The sequence below is a fragment of the Pseudoliparis swirei genome, chromosome 20 (assembly GCF_029220125.1).
Source record: "Pseudoliparis swirei isolate HS2019 ecotype Mariana Trench chromosome 20, NWPU_hadal_v1, whole genome shotgun sequence".
NCBI lineage: Eukaryota > Metazoa > Chordata > Actinopteri > Perciformes > Liparidae > Pseudoliparis > Pseudoliparis swirei.
This window is the reverse complement of record NC_079407.1, coordinates 23,702,555-23,721,670: the sequence shown is the minus strand read 5'-3', so window position 1 is coordinate 23,721,670 and position 19,116 is coordinate 23,702,555. Positions and strand designations below refer to the sequence as shown.

Sequence of the window (19,116 nt, the reverse complement as noted above, 5' to 3'; positions counted from 1 at the left end):
CTCAGACACCGACATCCTTTAGTGACCTTTTGCAGTCATGTGACTTTGCCGTGTGGTTTTAATATTTCATTTATATTGGTATTAGTATTTAGAGTTAAAAACAGCTGGGTGTTAATTGGATGACTAGTTAGCAAAATACAAATTACCTGTAAGAGAAGAGGAATAATGAACATAACACAGCCGTTTAAAAAAAATGTCCAAGTAAAATTTTACAAATGCATTTATTAATGGAGAAGTCTAAAAACATGTAATATTAGTAGTATAACTCATCCTATACATTGATTTTAAAAGCACCTGCTTGGTCTATTTCCTTATTTCTGTACATTTGGAGGGTAAATTATACGTGTATAAAAGGACAATAAAGGTTTTATTAGATTAGATTCCTTAATTAATCCCAGTGGGGACACTTGAGGATCACAGCAGCAGGTGCTCATTAGAGCATTAATACAAAATAAAAATGAAACACAATAACTAAACTAAATACTAAAATACTAAATATACAGAGGAAACAAAAAACTTACCCCAAAACTTCTGAGTTATCTGATCAAAAATGACATTTTAAAGTGTCGTTTTGCAGGGAGAGTTTGGTGTGAGGTGGAATGAGTTTTGGCTTTTGGGTTTTGCTCTGTAATGTTGCTCATTGTTCGACTCTGTTGTTTTATTCTCTTTCCAAAAGACGAGCGCCCGGTGCCTTTAATGTCCTCGACGGCTCAGCTGCAGGTCGGTGGTTCTGCTGGCATAATGTCTGGAAGTGAAATCGTGATCACGTTCCACAATTACCCAAAAGAAAACATTTGCAGCGCTGAGAAGGTTTTTGTTTTCAGAGTTTACCGACATTGTTTGACGGTTATCTCAGGAAGCAGAGTGACTGGGCGGATTAATTGTGGCGAAATTCTCTATTTTTCTTATCGTCAACCAAATTTAACAGTATATTTGCCTTTGGATCCAAAACCTGAAATAGTTCATTATGTATTATTATTTATATTCGTTATGCCATATCATTCTATTGTTGTCCAAAAGTAAACGCTCCCACACAAACCTTTCTGTGTCCTGCTGAAAATGTATTATTTATTTATTTTATTTGCATGTCGGCGTCGGGTGATGAGAATCACGGTTATTGACCGTGTATTATCCTGTGAATTATTGATTTATATTGTGAATTATCCTGTGAATTATCGATTTATCCTGTGAATTATTGATTTATCTTGTGAATTATTGATTTATCTTGTAAATTATCTTGTGAATTATCCTGTGAATTATTGATTTATCTTGTGAATTATCCTGTGAATTATTGATTTATCTTGTGAATTATCCTGTGAATTATCCCGTGAATTATTGATTTATCTTATGAATTATCTTGTGAATTATTGATTTATCTTGTGAATTATCCTGTGAATTATTGATTTATCTTGTGAATTATCTTGTGAATTATTGATTAATCCTGTGAACTATCCCGTGAATTATTGATTTATCTTGTGAATTATCCTGTGAATTATCTTGTGAATTATTGATTTATCTTGTGAATTATCCTGTGAATTATTGATTTATCTTGTGAATTATCTCATGAATTATTGATTTATCTTGTGAATTAATCCATGAATTATTGATTTATCTTGTGAATTATCCTGTGAATTATCTTGTGAATTATTGATTTATCTTATGAATTATCCTGTGAATTATTGATTTATCTTGTGAATTATCCTGTGAATTATCTTGTGAATTATTGATTTATCCTGTGAATTATCTTGTGAATTATTGATTTATCTTGTGAATTATTGATTTATCTTGTGAATTATCCTGTGAATTATCTTGTGAATTATTGATTTATCTTGTGAATTATTCATTTATCTTGTGAATTATCTCATGAATTATTGATTTATCTTGTGAATTATCTCATGAATTATTGATTTATCTTGTGAATTATCCCGTGACTTATCCCACCGTGTGATGTCCTGTAACTTGTTGGCGTGAAATTGCGACTGGCGTGCTCGGATTCATTGGGACAATTAAGATTGAACAATGTTGGTTTCATGGCGAACAAATGGATCAACGGAGAGAAACCGTGATTAGTTTGTAGCAGAGAACTCACGAGTTCCCTCATTGGGCCCTGAGCAGGGGTTTTCCTGCATAGAGAAAATGTGGGCGCGCGCCTAAGCCGTTTTCCCGAACGCCTATGACAAATCCCGATGGGAAAAAAACAAAACAAAACTGTTCATCACGTGCATGTCAGCGAATATGTTCTCAATAGTACAGGACTGTCTCAGAAAATTAGAATATTGTGATAAAGTTCTTTATTTTCTGTAATGCAATTAAAAAAACAAAAATGTCATGCATTCTGGATTCATTACAAATCAACTGAAATATTGCAAGCCTTTTATTCTTTTAATATTGCTGATTATGGCTTACAGCTTAAGAAAACTCTAAAATCCTATCTCATAACATTTTAATATTTCCTCAGACCAAGTAAAAAAAAAAAGATTCATAACAGCTGAGTGTTTGTCAAGGCTCAGGAAACCCTTGCAGGTGTTTCGAGTTAATTAGACAATTCAAGTGATTTGTTTAATACCCTACTAGTATACTTTTTCATGATATTCTAATATTTAGAGATAGGATATTTGAGTTTTCTTAAATAATCAGCAATATTAAAAGAATAAAGATTTGTAATGAATCCAGAATGCATGACATTTTTGTTTTTTTAATTGCATTACAGAAAATAAAGAACTTCATCACAATATTCTAATTTTCTGAGACAGTCCTGTATGTTTCAAGTAGGCTACAGCCAAACCCTCGTTCTGTTTCGATCAATAGTAATCGAGTTGATAAGCGTGTCTTCTTGTCTGATCAATACGCAGCTGTGAGGCGAATGGACAGAGAGACACAGACGGCTTAATTGCCGGTCTAGTGTCTTCGACCTTTGGCTCTCATTTTACTTCACCCTCTTGAATGTTTTGCATTGGACATTTTAAAGCGGACATTAAAACAGCCACGTGTTATAATTGGCTCTTCTTCAGAAAAGGGACACAATAAGTCACGCTAGCGTTGCATTTTATTTGTCTGAATAATGAAGAGGTGCGAAACCTGACAAGTCATGTTAAAAGTGAAATCATAAATCGCACATTTTGCTCAGTTTTGTTGTTGTTTTTTCGTGAGAAAAGCTGTAAATGACAAAGTTATGTACGGATGAATACATGGAACATTAAAAAAATATATATTGTTCAAGGTTTCTGAATGACCGGTTACCAAGGATAGGGTTATCTTTCAAAAGCGTGGTACACAGTCTACGCACATACACATAAACGTCGGGTTACACATGGGTATAATAAACCATCCTAACTACACGCTTATCTTTTGCTTCTAGATCATTCTACAACATTAAACAGAGACATGCGACATATTGTTTGACAGGAAGTCAGACTTAACGGTAAACAAGTAGAGGTGTGGTTTAAAAAAACAAAAAAACATCCATTTACCTGCTCAGGTGTAAAAAAATTCTTCCTTCAGCGGCAGTATTTGTATATTTATTTACACGCAACTGAAGACATATTTAATAATTAAATACAGGACGGTTTGATGAGAGTGGGCAACTCGGGTAATGGAGAGCTCAAATAAGTTCATAAAAATAAAAAAAACACAATGATGGAAGTTCGATCACGTGATTTCTTTTCTCTCTAAAGAGCCGATTATTGTGGTAACTACGGATCAATACCTCCAGTTTTCACTCCAGGATGTTCAATTATGGGGAGAGAGGGGGGGGGGTTGTTTGTGAATGTAGATGAGTTTGACATTTCTGCACATCAGTAATTACCGGCACAAAGGAAGCCTTTCGTCACCGGGGGGCGACCGAGATTCCCCCGTCAGTCCCAATTAAATGACGCCGAAAAACCCGAATGGTACTTTATTTTTTAATGAAAAGCAATTTCATTTTTTTATATTCACCATTATTTGTGTCAAAACAAAAAAAACACGTCAATACAGAAAAGACGCGCGCCGACACGACCGCGTTACCGCCTGCGACGAAGCGGCATTTCGCGCTTCGTTAATCGGAGGAAAAGAACACGCTGCGTTGTATTTGTGCGAGAATTAAAGATTTTTCAAAGTTTACTCTAATGTCAGACTGGTCTGGCAGCACGGAGGATGTGAAGAAAAAAAGAAAGAAAAAAAGTCGAGCATTCCAACGTTGTCCAAAAGATGAAAGACACACACAAAAAAAGGAGGATCATCTCGCCTGAGGAGAGACGTAAAGGACTTCTTGTTGTACGATTGTTTTCCAACAAAAGGATGTCGTGCTGTGAAAGTCTGAACAGCCACGACTCTTACAGCGTCTCTGGGGCTCGAGGTCGGCCCCTTCGTCCCTCCTTCGTCCCTCGTCAGAGGATGCTGACCCTCTCGGTGAGGCCTTGCATGTCGGCGTCCTCCCCGCCCTCCTCCTCCTCCTCCTCCTCTTCGTCGTTGGAGCCGGGGGCCGGCGGCGGCGGCACCAGGTACGCCGGGTAAGGCAGCGTGTGTTCGCGGGCGAACGTCTGCCAGCGGCTGTCGTCGCTCTCGTGGGTGATGTACCGGCCGCCCAGCTTGGTCTCCAGTTCCCGCAGGTCCAACCACGCCTGGTAGTCCTGGAGACGGGAAGAAACCCAGAGGAACAAAACGGACCAACTTTGAATGGGATTGTAATGCGTTGAGAGAACAGAGTCCCGTCATCACTTACGCCTGAGGAGAGCGCTGCACCTGCTGCTACCGCACTAAGCTTCACATCCTGTGTGTGTGTCTGTGTGTGTGTGTCTGTGTGTATGCATGTGTGTGTCTGTGTGCGTGTGTCTGTGTGTGTGTGTCTGTATGTGTCTCTGTGTGTGTTTGTGTGTGTGTGTATGTGTGTATGCGTTTGTGTGTCTGTGTGTGTCTGTGTGTGTGTATGTGTGTATGTGTGTATGCGTCTGTGTGTATGCGTTTGTGTGTATGCGTCTGTATGCGTCTGTGTGTGTGTGTCTGTATGTGTGTATGTGTCTCTGTGTGTGTGTGTCTGTCTGTGTGTGTCTGTGTGTGTGTCTGTATGTGTATGCGTCTGTGTGTGTCTGTATGTGTGTATGCATCTGTGTGTGTGTGTATGCATTTGTGTGTGTGTGTATGCGTCTGTGTGTGTGTATCTGTGTGTGTCTGTGTCTGTGTGCATGCGTCTGTGTGTGTATCTGTGTGTGTGTGCATGCGTCTGTGTGTGTATCTGTGTGTGTGTGCATGCGTCTGTGTGTGTATCTGTGTGTGTGTGTATGCGTCTCTGTGTGTGTATCTGTGTGTGTCTGTGTGCATGCATATCTGTGTGTGTGTGCATGCGTCTGTGTGTGTGTGTGTGTGTAAGTGTAAGAACTCGAATGACCCTCGACTTGTCCGACTGCTTCTGAGAAAAAAGCTTCCCACATTATCGGCCTTGAGCTTCTGTCTCAGCGCTTCGTTGGAAGTGTTATTTATATTTTCCACACAAAATATATATTAAAGCGGTTTGCAGAAGTAAAAAAAAAAGAAAAAAGGTGAATATGTGGAGAATATCTGCACAACGTGCTGCTTCCTGTACTTTGAATAGGGGAACAAAGGCTGCAGGAAGTGTGATAAGAAAGAGACGAAACCATGCATTAAACAATGTGTGTGTGTGTGCGTGTGCATACGAGTCGTGTCTATGTGCTACCTGGAGGTACACGTGGCTGAGACTCTTGTCCACGCTGTAGCGTTTCCTCATCTTCACTTGCAGCAGGTTGTTGATCAAGTCGGTCGCTGGAAACACAAAAACACAAACCGTCCAAATAAAGACAAAATAAATCCCGTTATTAGAAAATCCCGTTGTGAAATATAAACATTCACAACACATGAACATTTCAGAAAACAAGGTTTGTGGTGAACTGGATTCTATAGGTGAGATGTTTCTATTATTTAGTCTCAAACAACAATAAATAGGAAACATACCTTCGCATATCATAAGATTGGGCATTGAATTATGAACGTTTTGGCATTAGTTGCATGCCAATTGGATAGAAATTGACCACGCTATGGTAAAAAGAAGATGTTGACCTTTTCATGACCTTGACCTTTGACCCGATCGATCCCAAAATCTAATCAAATGGTCCCCGGATAATAACCAATCATCCCACCAAATTTCATGCGATTCGGTTTAATACTTTTTGAGTTATGCGAGTAACAAGCATACAAATATATAAATAAATACACGGCGATCAAATCATAACCTTTCGCATTTTCAATGCGACGGTAACGATCATCTTTTAATAACAACGTAATAACCCCCATGAAGACGGCGCATCGTCTGCCCCTGAACTAGATTGAGCCGAGTGTGCCTAACAAAGCGGCGACTAAACGCCCCTCGCTGTTTACCGTCGTTGGAGATCTGCTTCCAGGGGTTGGGGGGGTACATGAAGGCGGCGTTGTGGATCTGGTCGTTGATCTCCTCGTCCTCGTTGAAGGGGAACGTCCCGCTCAGGCTCACGTACATGATGACGCCCACCGACCACATGTCCAGCGAGCGGTTGTAGCCCTGGTTCAGCAGCACCTCCGGGGCCAGGTACGCCGGCGTGCCCACCACCGAGCGCCGGAAGGACTTCTCGCCGATGATGCGAGCGAAACCGAAGTCGCACAGCTTCACCTGGGCGAGAGAGAGAGAGGGTTATGAGAAGAGTGTGTGGACGCAAGGACGACACGTCTGAGCCGCCGCACGACTGGAGCTGAGAATTACTCATCACAGAGTGTCGAACGCATCGTGAGAATGAGCTTCAGAGTGTGTGTGTGTGTGTGTGTGTGTGTGTGTGTGTGAGTGTGTACCTGGGGGAAGGGATCAGCGGAGGCCAGCAGCACGTTCTCTGGTTTCAGATCACAGTGAACGATGTTCTTAAAGTGGAGATGTCGCAGAGCTGCAAGAATCTGCACACGCACACACACACGCATACACACACACACACACACACACACACGCATACACACACACACAGACGCATACACACACACACATACACACACACACACACGCATACACACACACACACACACATACACATACACAGACACACACAGACGCATACACACACACACACACACAGATGCATACACACACACACAGACACACACACAGACGCATACACACACACACACACACACACAGACACACACACAGAAACACACACACACACAGACACACACAGATGCATACACACACACAGACACATACACACAGACACACACACACACACACAGACACACACACAGACACACACACAGACACACACACAGACACACACACACACATACACACACACAGACATACACACAGACACACATACACACACACAGAAACACACACAGACGCATACACACAGACACACACACAGACACACACACACAGACGCATACACACACAGACACACACACACAGACGCATACACACACAGACGCATACACACACAGACACACACACACACACGCACACACACAGGATGTGAAGCTTAGTGCGGTAGCAGCAGGTGCAGCGCTCTCCGTGGCGGCGCACACGTGTCTGGCCGCGTGCCGCGGTGGCGGCGGCGGCGCCCGCTCACCTGCGTGATGAGGAACTTGGTGAGGCGCTCGGGGAGCCGGCCCTTCTCACTGGAGAGGATCATCTCCAGCATGTCGCCGTGCAGCTTCTCCATCACCACGAACACCTTCTCCGGAGTCTCAAACATGCACTCCAGGTTCACGATGCCCAGGTGACGTACGCTCTGAGAGGAGGAGGAGGAGGAGGAGGAGGAGGATGGGATTATACGGACGTTTGAAAGGATTTGGTTGAACGATGAATGAGTAAATAGTGTGATAGACGGGAAGTGAGACAGATGGTCAGCAGACAACGGTAAACCACTCAAAGAGGAATTTAAAAAACACAGAAGGGGGAACAGAAACTTGAATGTCACATCGATCTGCTCCAAAAGATGCCATGAAATGTTCTCCAGAAGCCGTATTTAAGTCTTCGAGTCCGATAAGTGAGTCACAGCTCCTCCCGTCTGTCTGCTGCCGCCACCTGCTGGTGACCAGTGAGCTGTACGTCTGATTCAATTCAATTCAGATTATTTTGTAAAGCCCAATATCACAAATTTGCCTCAGAGGACTTTAGACATCCCTGACCTTTGACCTCACATCGCATCAGGAAACACTCCTAAGAACAAAACAAAAAAACTTTCACAGGGAGAATAAGAGAAGGATGAGCCGACTAACTTAGAAACTTTGTTTGAATCACTTCTTAAAACCCATTTTTAAAGAACAGCTTTTAAGTGATGTCGTCCTTTGGTTCCCCTAATTTAGTTTGTATGTTTTTTATAATTGTATCTTACCATTCTATTTGTTTTGCCTTGATTCTCTGTAGAGCACTTTCTGAACTTTGTTTTTTTAAAGGTGCTATATAAATAAAGTTATTATTATTACTATAGAGTTGTAGTTGAGAGAGACATACAAATGTTTTTAAATGATTACACAAATAATTGAACTGAATTTATTGTTGAACATGAAGACATTTTTACATTCATCTCTACCTCTTTGTTCTCAAACATGCTTTCAGGAGTTTTAATCAACCTTTGGTATTTTTTCCCGAGCAATTTATTCTCAACTTTATAAATAATTTGTCAATCTATAAATCGCAGAGCCTTTCAACTCAACAAAGAGCTTGTGTGTTGCTTTATGATTTTTCATAAAGGATGATTCATGGCTGGGAACACGAGCTGCGGCGTTGGAGGACGGACACCAGAGAACGCCGACCTTTGCAATCTGATCTTTTTGAGCTTTATAGATGCAATCTGGCTCTTGACAAACCACATCGCCGTGGCTCATGTTCCCAAACTGACGACCAGTGCTTTGATACAGACTCATGTGAACAAATAAACTCTATTAACTATTGAGTGTGGGGATTTCCTTTCCTTTCCTTTAAAAAATGTCACACACACACACAGGCGCATACACACACACAAACGCATTCACACACACACACACACACAGAGGCATACACACATGCACAGACACACAGACGTATACACACACACACACACACACAGAGGCATACACACATGCACACACACAGAGACGCATACTCACATGCACACACACACAGGCATACACACATGCACACACACACAGAGACGCATACACACATACAGACACATACACACACACACACCACATATTAGTCTGGACACTAAAGCATCTGTTCCTAAGAAGTACAAATAGAGGGAACAGTTGTATTTTACTTCCTTTTAGAAATAAGTTCATGACATGATTTATGCAGGGACATTCAGACTGAATCAAAACAAACCTCAATGTCACAAAGGTCAGCAGCGCTGGGACGATGTCAGCATGAGCCACAGGGAGCAACACCAAGACATCAAACATCGAGCCACGCACACCTGACTTTCACCGTGTCAGCACTAGTATACGCGTAGAATACCTGTGTACATCTACAGGGAAGCGTGTGTGTGTGTGTGTTTACCTGCAGTATGGCCACCTCATTCCTCAGCTGGCTTTCCTGCTTGGTGGGAAAGCGAAGCTTGTCGATGACTTTGACGGCGACGTCTCTGCCCGACTTCCTTTGCTTTCCTGACGCAGAAATGAAAATATTATATTAAAGAAGAGCAAATACATCTGAACATCCTGCTATATTCATGTGTTTATGTAACTCTGTAACGCTTCATTCTGGTCACATGACATCTCTTGCTTCTGTCCATCCCGGAGAGGGGTCCTCCTCTGTTGCTCTCCTGAAGGGTTCTTCACTTTTTCCCCCTGAAAGTTTTCTTCTTCTTCTATTTCTTAGGAGTTTTTCCTCATCCAATGTGAAGTCAAAGGTCAGATTGTAAAGCCTTCTGAGGCAAATTCGTAATTTGTGATATTGGGCTTTAGAAAATAAACTGAATTGAACATATGAGTCACCCAGAGATTGCGATATACACAAAAATAACACTACATTAATTTAACATTGTCAAAGAGTTGGTGAAATCGGACTTCCTCTTTCCACACACACACTCACTTAATGTATCTGTGTAGTTAGTATACGGTTGAGGGCTTTGTGATCTATTGTCTTGTGTCCTGTTTGCTAACTTTATACACAATTGTTTCTTATATAGCACTTATTAATTTAGACCGTCACAACATATAGAAATCTAGAGCTCCATCAGTGGACGTAGATCTACATACCTCCATACACGACTCCAAATTGCCCTGATCCAAGCACTTCATCAGCAAAAATCTGGTACACTGTACCAATATCCTGTAGGAAAGCAAACATGCGTTTACATATGCATCATCATAAAGATTAAAAGAAAATTGCTTTAAAAAAAAGTACAAATATTCCTACCACATTTTCCTGGATCTGACTGTTGGACACAGATATGCTGATAGAAGCTTGTCCTGAAAACACAGAACCAGAGATTAGGAAAAGGTTTCACAGTCGAGCTCTAATACCTCCTGAAAAGAAACCAATAAGAGAATTATTTTGAAAGCTATTTTATATGGCACAAAAGAAACAACAACAAAAAACACTTAAACTTGTAAAAGAAAAAATTGGAAACATACGCTCTTTATTTGACTAATGCGTTTGGGAACAGGGCCTTCATGAAGGACTTAGTCAGGAGGACTTGGTCAATAGGACTTAGTCAGGAGAACTAAGTCAGGAGGACCTAGTCAAGAAGACCTAGTCAAGAGGGGCTAGTCAAGATGTATTCGTAAAGAGGACTTGGTCAGGAGGACCTAGTCAAAAGGACTTAGTCAGGAGGACTTCGTCAAGAGGAGCTAGTCAAGAGGAGCTAGTCAAGATGTATTCGTAAAGAGGACTTGGTCAGGAGGACCTAGACAAAAGGACTTAGTCAGGAGGACTTCGTCAAGAGGACCTAGTCAAGAGGACTTAGTCAGGAGGACTTCGTCAAGAGGACCTAGTCAAGAGGACCTAGTCAAGAGGACCTAGTCAAGAGGAACTAGTCAAGAGGAGCTAGTCAAGAGGAGCTAGTCAAGATGTATTCGTAAAGAGGACTTGGTCAGGAGGACTTAGTCAGGAGGACTTAGTCAAGAGGACCTAGTCAGGAGGACCTCGTCAAGAGGACCTAGTCAAGAAGACCTAGTCAAGAGGACCTAGTCAGGAGGACCTAGTCAAGAGGACCTAGCCAAGAGGACCTAGTCAAGAGGACCTAGTCAAGAGGATCTAGTCAAGAGGACTTAGTCAGGAGGACCTAGTCAAGAGGACCTAGCCAAGAGGACCTAGTCAAGAAGACCTAGTCAAGAGGACCTAGTCAAGAGGACTTAGTCAGGAGGACCTAGTCAAGAGGACCTAGTCAAGAAGACCGAGTCAAGAGGACCTAGTCAAGAAAACCTAGTCAAGAGGACTTAGTCAGGAGGACCTAGTCAAGAGGACCTAGTCAAGAAGACCGAGTCAAGAAGACCGAGTCAAGAGGACCTAGTCAAGAGGACCTAGTCAAGAAAACCTAGTCAAGAGGACTTAGTCAGGAGGACCTAGTCAAGAGGACCTAGTCAAGAGGACCTAGTCAAGAAGACCTAGTCAAGAAGACCTAGTCAAGAGGACTTAGTCAAGAGGACCTAGTCAGGAGGACTAGTCAAGAGGACTTAGTCAGGAGGACTAGTCAAGAGGACTTAGTCAAGAGGACCTAGTCAAGAGGACTAGTCAAGAGGACTAGTCAAGGGGACCCATTTGGCAACAGAACTCAAAGTATTGGCCATCCAGGGATCTCGGGCCGCCACGAGCCCAACACTCGGTGCGCCTCCTGCAGTCGGCTGCGCTCCACTTACTGTGCGTCGTGTTGCCGGCGGCTGGCGGTGCGTCCTGAAAGATGACGGGCATGAGGGCCTGGCGGATGGCGCTCTCCCACGCCTTGGCCACCTCGCACCCGATGCCGCTGTTGGGCGCCACTTGGCTGGGGGAGGGAGGGTTCTGCAGGAGGGGCTGGGGCTGGCTGGGGGGCAGCGTGTTGGGGTCCTCCCCGACGAAGTAGCACATGGTGCCCGTGATCAGCTCGAAGCAGTGAGGGTTCGTTCCCGCCGGGATCAGAGAGAAGTTGCCGGCGGGACGCACTTCCAGGATCTCGGACAGAGGGATCTCCTGCAAGGAGAAGGGCCGAGTGAGGTCGCTCACGTGGAATAAATAACTCTTCTTCTGTTTCTTTCTGATTATTTATTTATTTAAACAAAACAAACAAATAAACAAAAGGAACTCCTCACGCTGCCTCCTCTGCACTGTTAAAAAAGGCCTAGTCAGGTGCATGCTGGTCCTGTACCTGGCTACTCCTACATATAACCACAGGTGCCCAGTGTTCCCAAATTAGTAATCAAATGAACAATCAAAAGACTAAATAGACCTAAACAACAACAATGAATTAAACTAAATATATCTAAACAACAACAACAATGAATTAAACTAAAAACTATCACAAGAAAAAAAGCTATTCTAAAATATCAAGTCATCTAACCTAAATAAGCAAACAACCTGAATGATTAAACAAAACTACTTGTCAATAAAATAAATAAATATTAATATTCAAATTAATATCTCCAACACAATATTTACCTTGTAGTATTTGTTGGTGGTGTTGTTCTGAAAAAGGATGATGCACTTACAGTCCAGGCGCCAGTAGTGCCTCTTTCTCTGTTGAAGGGTTGGAGTAAGAAAAGCATAGATGGGTGGGGGAGTGGGGGCAAAGGTCAGGGGTCAATACGAATGCATTTCAAGTTCGGTCGTCCGACGTCAGAGGAAGAGGAGAGTGGACAAGGACGAGCAGAAGCTGCTGGGTGAGAAAGGTGGGAAACAAAAAGGAGAAAGGAGACAAAATGAGAGAAAGAAAAAGGAGAGTTAGTGAAGCCAGAGGAGAAAGAGGAAGCGAGACTCAGCGAGGTCACCTCGAGGTCAAATACAGAGAATATTCAGTCAAGAAAAAAAGGCAGAACATAGGCTTTGAGGATTATTCTGCCGAGTGATGTCGTGTTTTCAGGACGACTCGGCCTCATCAATCACACACACAGAAATGCACACGTGCGAATACAAAAGAAAAAAGTAAGTAATATAGAGCATAAAGCCAGATGATGAAGGATCTAAGCTGCCGAGCGAGGAGCTGGTGAACAGGAAATAAGAGCCATGAAAAGGCCCTTGAAGCCCGAGTGAGTGGAAAGTAAACAAAACAAACCGCCGGCAGTCAAATCAAAGAACACAAAGTGCGAGTGGAAATAAATCGACTTGAATCTGAATGTTCATCCCCGACAACCTGCGACACGGTGCTCGAGTGAGAGCGATGACGAGCGTGTTTACCAGAGTGTCCTTATTGTTGTAGTGGACCACCCAGCCCTCCTTGATGGCCGTGCTGGACCGACGGGTCGTCTGTCTCACCGACTGCACCACCCTCATCAACGGGATGTAGACACTAGAAGAAGGAGAAGGAGAAGCAGGGCAGAAGAAGAAGAAGAAGGAGAAGAAGAAGAAGGAGGAGGAGGGCAGGAGAAGAAGAAGAAAAAGAAGAAGAAGAAGGAGGAGGAGGGCAGAAGAAGAAGAAGGGTAGAAGAAGAAGGGTAGAATAAGAAGAAGAAGGAGGGCAGAAGAAGAAGGAGGAGGAGGGCAGAAGAAGAAGAAGAAGTCAACCGCACGTTTCGGTTTGTGTTATTTTCGGCATTCCAATCACTCGCCTCGTCATACTTCATATTTCATATTTAGTTTCACTCTAACACACCTACAGTTCCCACAGCACTGTTATCCGTTTGTGCACTTTTATTCTGTACGATTGTAAATGTGATGTTTCTCATTCTCCGTGTACCCAACACACACGCAGCAAATAAATATTCCCGGCGGTGACATTCCTTTAGTTTTTCCCAGACGTTCCCCTCTCACCTCTGGTCTCCGCTGGCTCCGTCCTGGTGGCTGTCGGGCGAGAAGGAGCCGGGGATGCTGCACGACTCCTCGGAGTCGTCGATGGAGGACTTGTCCGAGGCGTCGTACTCGCTGCTGTAGTCCATGGGCACCTCCGGGTCGGCACAGGGACTCAGCAGGTCTGAGGGCGCGAGGAGAGGAGGGAAGGAGACGAGTGTAACTTCACTCGAGGTGACTGTGAAGGTCAAATCATACGACTGTGACCTCTATGAGGAGAACACAGCTGCTCGCGAGTCAACACCGGCGGCACTTACCGCAGCTGCTTCTGTTTTCTGAAAAGATTTAAAACAAGTTTCAGTAAAAAAATAAAAATAATAATAGTGCTGTGAAAAATAACGCGTTATGATTAAATTACAGGATTAATTAGTGTTTTTTTTTTAACGCATCTGACGCTACATATGGAGTGAGTACCAAATACCATCTCCCGGTACTCACCTGAGTAACTCACTGAAAAAGTTATGTGCACCCCTGTGTATAAATGTATATATCCGTCTTTTGTCATAAATCTTTATGTTCTCACAAAAATATACCGAGAATATCGGTAATATTAATAATAATAATTAATATACACTTTTATTAATCCCCAAGGGGAAATTAGTTCTCTGCATTTGAACCCATCCTTAGTTATTCAGGAGCAGTGGGCTGCGGTGATGCGCCCGGGAAGCAACTGGGGGTTCAGTGCCTTGCTCAATGACACTTTGACTTGCAACTAATGGGGAGAGCGGGGATCGAACCCACAACCTTGCGGTTGCAGGACGGCCCTCTTACCCCACTGAGCTACAGCCGCCCCCGATATATGTGATTAATCATGATTAATCCACAGAAACCTGTGATGAATTTGCTTACAATTTTTAATCGTTTCACAGCCCTAAATAATAATAATTATGCCATGAAATTTTTTTTTTTAATCAAATCCATACAGGGATAACAGTCATAACAGACGCGTGAATGTCGACATATTGTTCTACTCCCTCACCTCCAATGGTCTCCCCGAGGCAGTCGTTAGGAATCTTGTACACGCAGCGTTTATGGCAGTTGAACTTGCAGTCTGAGAGAAATAAAAACACATTTCGATGAGATTACATAACAACACTAATCCATGTATTCCACAGTTGGTCCTCCAGACACAGCCTCTCTCTCTCTCTCGCTCTCTCTCCCCGCTCACCTTTGCACTGGAGGCCTTGGCGGAACAGACCTCGGAGAAGCCGCTTGCAGTACTGACACACCGTGGGCCGCGTGTACGAGTGCACGGCGAACGTGTGCGGCACCTTCACCTTGCTCATCAGGATCTTGTCCAGATGGACCGGCCGGCCCGTGTAGAAGCGCCGCGGGTCGCTGGCGGTCCGTGGCTGGCAGAGCAGAAAGATCATCAATTACACTTTGTGTGGGTAAAAAAAAAAAAAGGATGCCATGATCTAATTTTGGCAACAGGTACTTACTAAATAATTATTTGACCTATGTTGGAGGAAGCTGAAAGAAGCTATGAACCCAACATTGACATTATATCATCTATGGTGAACCTCTTAATGCTTATATATAGCGGTTAATAGAGTGATATCTTCCTCTCTTTTCCTTCGCATTAAAAATGCGGACGGTTATGTTTTGATCGCTGTGTATTTATTTATTTATTTGTATGCGTGTTATTCGCATAACTCAAAAAGTATTAAACCGAATCGCATGAAATTTGGTGGGATGATTGGTTATTATCCGGGGACCATTTGATTAGATTTTGGGATCAATCGGGTTAAAGGTCAAGGTCATGAAAAGACCAACATCTTCTTTTTACCATAGCGCGGTCAATTTTTATCCAATTGGCATGCAACTAATGCCAAAATGTGGCTGCGGCGAAGGTATGCGCTCTACCGAGTGCCCGTTCTAGTTTAACTATGCTTTTGGTCTTTATCAAATATCTGACTCTTTAACCCTCCTGTTACCTTAGGGTCAATTTGACCCCATTCAATGTTTAACCTCCTGTTACCTTTATATGTTACCTTTTAGTTATAAAGGCTAAGAATGGTGTTTTTTTTATTCTTATAAGCAATTTGTTTAACCCTCCTGTTACCTTTACATTTACTAACATATTTGACCCTCGGGGTCAATTTGACCCCAGCAATTAAAACCTCCAGAAAATTATTAGAATTAATATTGTTTCCCAAGTTTAAGTGTGAGGTACTTTATGTTTGTTTGTTGACTACCTAAATAGCCCTTTAAATATATAAAAAAGTTGATATTTCTTATGTTTGACACAGTGAAAAACAGCCTGGGGTCAAATTGACCCCAAAGAACACCGACATTAAACATTGAATGGGGTCAAATTGACCCGAAAGGTAACAGGAGGGTTAAAAGTGCTAAATGCGCCACAAGGTTCACTCAATATGAAACATCGTAAATCTGAGAGGAGCTGCAGATTATGGCGACACTTCTCTGTACATTCTCATTGTAATACATTGTGAGTATGCAAATATCGATTATTGCTGCTTTAAGCGTATGTTTCCTCTCTAAATAGTTCCCTTTTACGTCTTTGATTAGAATAGATTAATAGGGTCCTAATCAATTGCAGATGGTTTTTTTCTTCTTGATTGAGTGTTGCAGAATGAATGTTTTTTGAGGCGTCATTCTTACCACCTCATATACCTTCGTTAGAAGAGGTCTATACATTATTAGATATTTGATTACCTTTAAATCTTAAACGTTTCCAAATCAGTGAGTGACTAAGTTAAAATGGCTTTACCCCATTATGTGGGCCAACACATCTCATCCAAAAACAAAGCCTCTTTAACTTTAACAGCATTAAGGTGCGTTCACACCAAAAGCAAAACTATTTTTTCGCGCGACCGAATCCCATGAAAAGTCAACGTACAGACGAGTGTGGCTGCGATAGACGCAATATTTTCCCGGGCGAACGCACCTTCACAAAGCTAAACGGAGCATCGTGTGCATTTAAACCCAGCCGTACCATCTGTGCGTGTGAGCGCACGAGGCTGGCCTCCTCGGAGCAGGTGGAGGTCGTCCCCAAGCTGTACACAGAGTCCGTGGTGGAGAGGCGCAGCGACTGGCTGCTGCTCAGCGACGTCGTGGACAGGCGGCGCTTACGGGCGCCGCTGCAGTTGTTCGGGATGCTGAACGCGCAGCGCTTGTGGTAGTTCAGTCCACATCCTGCAGGGGGCGGCGTGGACCAACAGAGCAGAAGAGGGGGAGAGGGGGGGGGAGGTTTGAGAGTGTTAACTTAAATTCTTTTCTCAGAGAAAAAACGTGTGTGGACGACATCATCTTTTCTCATTTCACACGTCTTCATCGTCGTCTTCTCTCCTTCCCTCACCGTCACACTTGAGTCCTTGCCGGACCAGCCCGAACAGCATCTCGCCGCAGTGGTCGCAGAAGGCCGGCGCCCGGTACGAGTGCACGTTGAGGGCGTGGGGCCGGATCTTGAAATCTTCAAACGTGGCCGCCGCTAAAAAGAAAGGAAAAAAAGAGAGAAGACGAGCGCGATCACGACAAGATGGTGCAAACTAGAATAAAGAATCGTTTGGTGGATGAGATGGAAACTAAAAGTAAAGTCAGAAGATAAAAGACGGATTTCAGGGATTTTTGAAGGAGAGCGACGACAGTAACAAAAAGGGAGATGACAGAGAAAAGGAGGAGGAGGAGGAGGATGAGGAGGAGAGCTGGTGACTTACCAGAGAGCACCACCTCCACCAGATCTCCCTCCTCGATGTCGCCGGCGCCGTTGACCAGCTGCAGGATGTTGTTGGTGGTGGTGTCGTGCTTGAACAGCAGAATCTTGTCATAAATACCGTAGAAGCCGCACTCTGGGAACTGGAGAACAGGAAGTCGGATGGACTTGTTAATGACGTTGACATTTAATGTATTCCAATAATAGAGCAGATATCAATATATTAGGCTAATGCACAGGTGTACGTGTACTTAACATGTAATACAAATGGCGTGCAGCTACCATCTAGGTTTTTTTTTCTACATTAATTTTACAAGACCCCATAATAATAAAAAATAACAAAACATATTAACCCTCCTGTTGCCTTCAAATTTACTCACATCTTTTACCCTTGGGGCCAATTTGGCCCCAGCAGTTAAAACCTCCAGAAAATGATTAGTATAAATATTGTTTCCCAAGTTTAAGTGTGAGGTACTTCATGTTTGTTTGTTGACTACCAAAATAGCCTTTTAAATAAATAAAAACGTTGATATTTCTTATATGTTTTACACTGTGAAAAACATCCTGGGGTCAAATTAAATAAACATATAAATATACACTTTTATTAATCCCCAAGGGGAAATTAGTTCTCTGCATTTAACCCATCCTTAGTTATTAAGGAGCAGTGGGCTGCAGTGAAGCGCCCGGGAAGCAACTGGGGGTTCAGTGCCTTGCTCAAGGACACTTCGACTTGCAACTAATGGGGAGAGCCGGGATCGAACCCACAGCCTTGCGGTTGCAGGACGACCCTCTTACCCCACTGAGCTACAGCCGCACCCAAAGAACACCGATGGATACAAGAACAGTGAAAACACATGTGAATTTTATGTTTTCCCAGTTGTCCCCAATAAATTAGGAAAAGTCATGAAATGTGAAGCAAAAAAAAAAGATGTCAAACATTTATTTAGAGACATTAATGGGGTCAAATTGACCCGAAAGGTAATAGGTGGGTTAAAATAAACTTGTTGGTCCTTTGAAGCAAAGTGGAGGAAGGTGCAAAATGTATTGTTATCAAAATATGTAACTTAATATATTGAAATTGATCATTTAAAAAAAGCAAATAAAGAGCATGAGAGTGAGAGTCCAGCAGCTCAGACCTTGGTAACCTTGGTAACCGTGCCACACGCAGACCACCGACTCTATAAAGCCAACAGACCGTAGAGTCAAGCACATTTACTTCATACGATACTCTGAACGACACCAAACATCCTGAACGGTCACTGCTCCACTGTTTAAACAGATGTTAATATCCATCACATCGGACACACACACACACACCTTCCAGAGATATGAGGGATGCGACTGTCAGAAGTCAGCAGAGCAAAGGAGAATGTCAGAGGGAAACCCTGCTCTCCTGAATACTTAATGCAGTCTGGTTCACTTTAGTGGCCACACACACACACACACACACACACACACACACACACACACACCTTGTTGTTGCTTCATCTGGCCACAGCTCTAACAACATACAGGAAGGGGAACC

The 19,116-nt window shown here is 43.0% G+C and overlaps 1 protein-coding gene across 2 annotated transcripts in view; it reads right to left on the bottom strand.

Annotated features, from left to right (window-relative positions):
• Positions 1-3,028: 3,028 nt before the first annotated feature.
• prkd2 (protein kinase D2) overlaps positions 3,029-19,116 on the bottom strand; it is a 39,927-nt gene continuing 23,839 nt past the window's right edge. Inside the window, exons 2-19 of one of the 2 annotated variants that reach the window (XM_056441783.1) lie at positions 17,596-17,734; positions 17,238-17,369; positions 16,875-17,074; positions 15,084-15,267; positions 14,895-14,966; positions 14,173-14,190; positions 13,880-14,039; positions 13,307-13,418; positions 12,572-12,649; positions 11,797-12,106; positions 10,355-10,407; positions 10,195-10,267; positions 9,494-9,600; positions 7,581-7,742; positions 6,814-6,912; positions 6,370-6,637; positions 5,672-5,757; positions 3,029-4,610 (exon numbers count right to left, since the gene is read on the bottom strand). In XM_056441783.1, coding sequence (XP_056297758.1) covers positions 4,368-4,610; positions 5,672-5,757; positions 6,370-6,637; positions 6,814-6,912; positions 7,581-7,742; positions 9,494-9,600; positions 10,195-10,267; positions 10,355-10,407; positions 11,797-12,106; positions 12,572-12,649; positions 13,307-13,418; positions 13,880-14,039; positions 14,173-14,190; positions 14,895-14,966; positions 15,084-15,267; positions 16,875-17,074; positions 17,238-17,369; positions 17,596-17,734 — 2,496 coding nt within the window. In that variant the 3' untranslated portion in view covers positions 3,029-4,367. The remainder of the gene's footprint in view (positions 4,611-5,671; positions 5,758-6,369; positions 6,638-6,813; positions 6,913-7,580; positions 7,743-9,493; positions 9,601-10,194; positions 10,268-10,354; positions 10,408-11,796; positions 12,107-12,571; positions 12,650-13,306; positions 13,419-13,879; positions 14,040-14,172; positions 14,191-14,894; positions 14,967-15,083; positions 15,268-16,874; positions 17,075-17,237; positions 17,370-17,595; positions 17,735-19,116) is intronic. The other variant, XM_056441784.1, reaches the window with a different exon arrangement.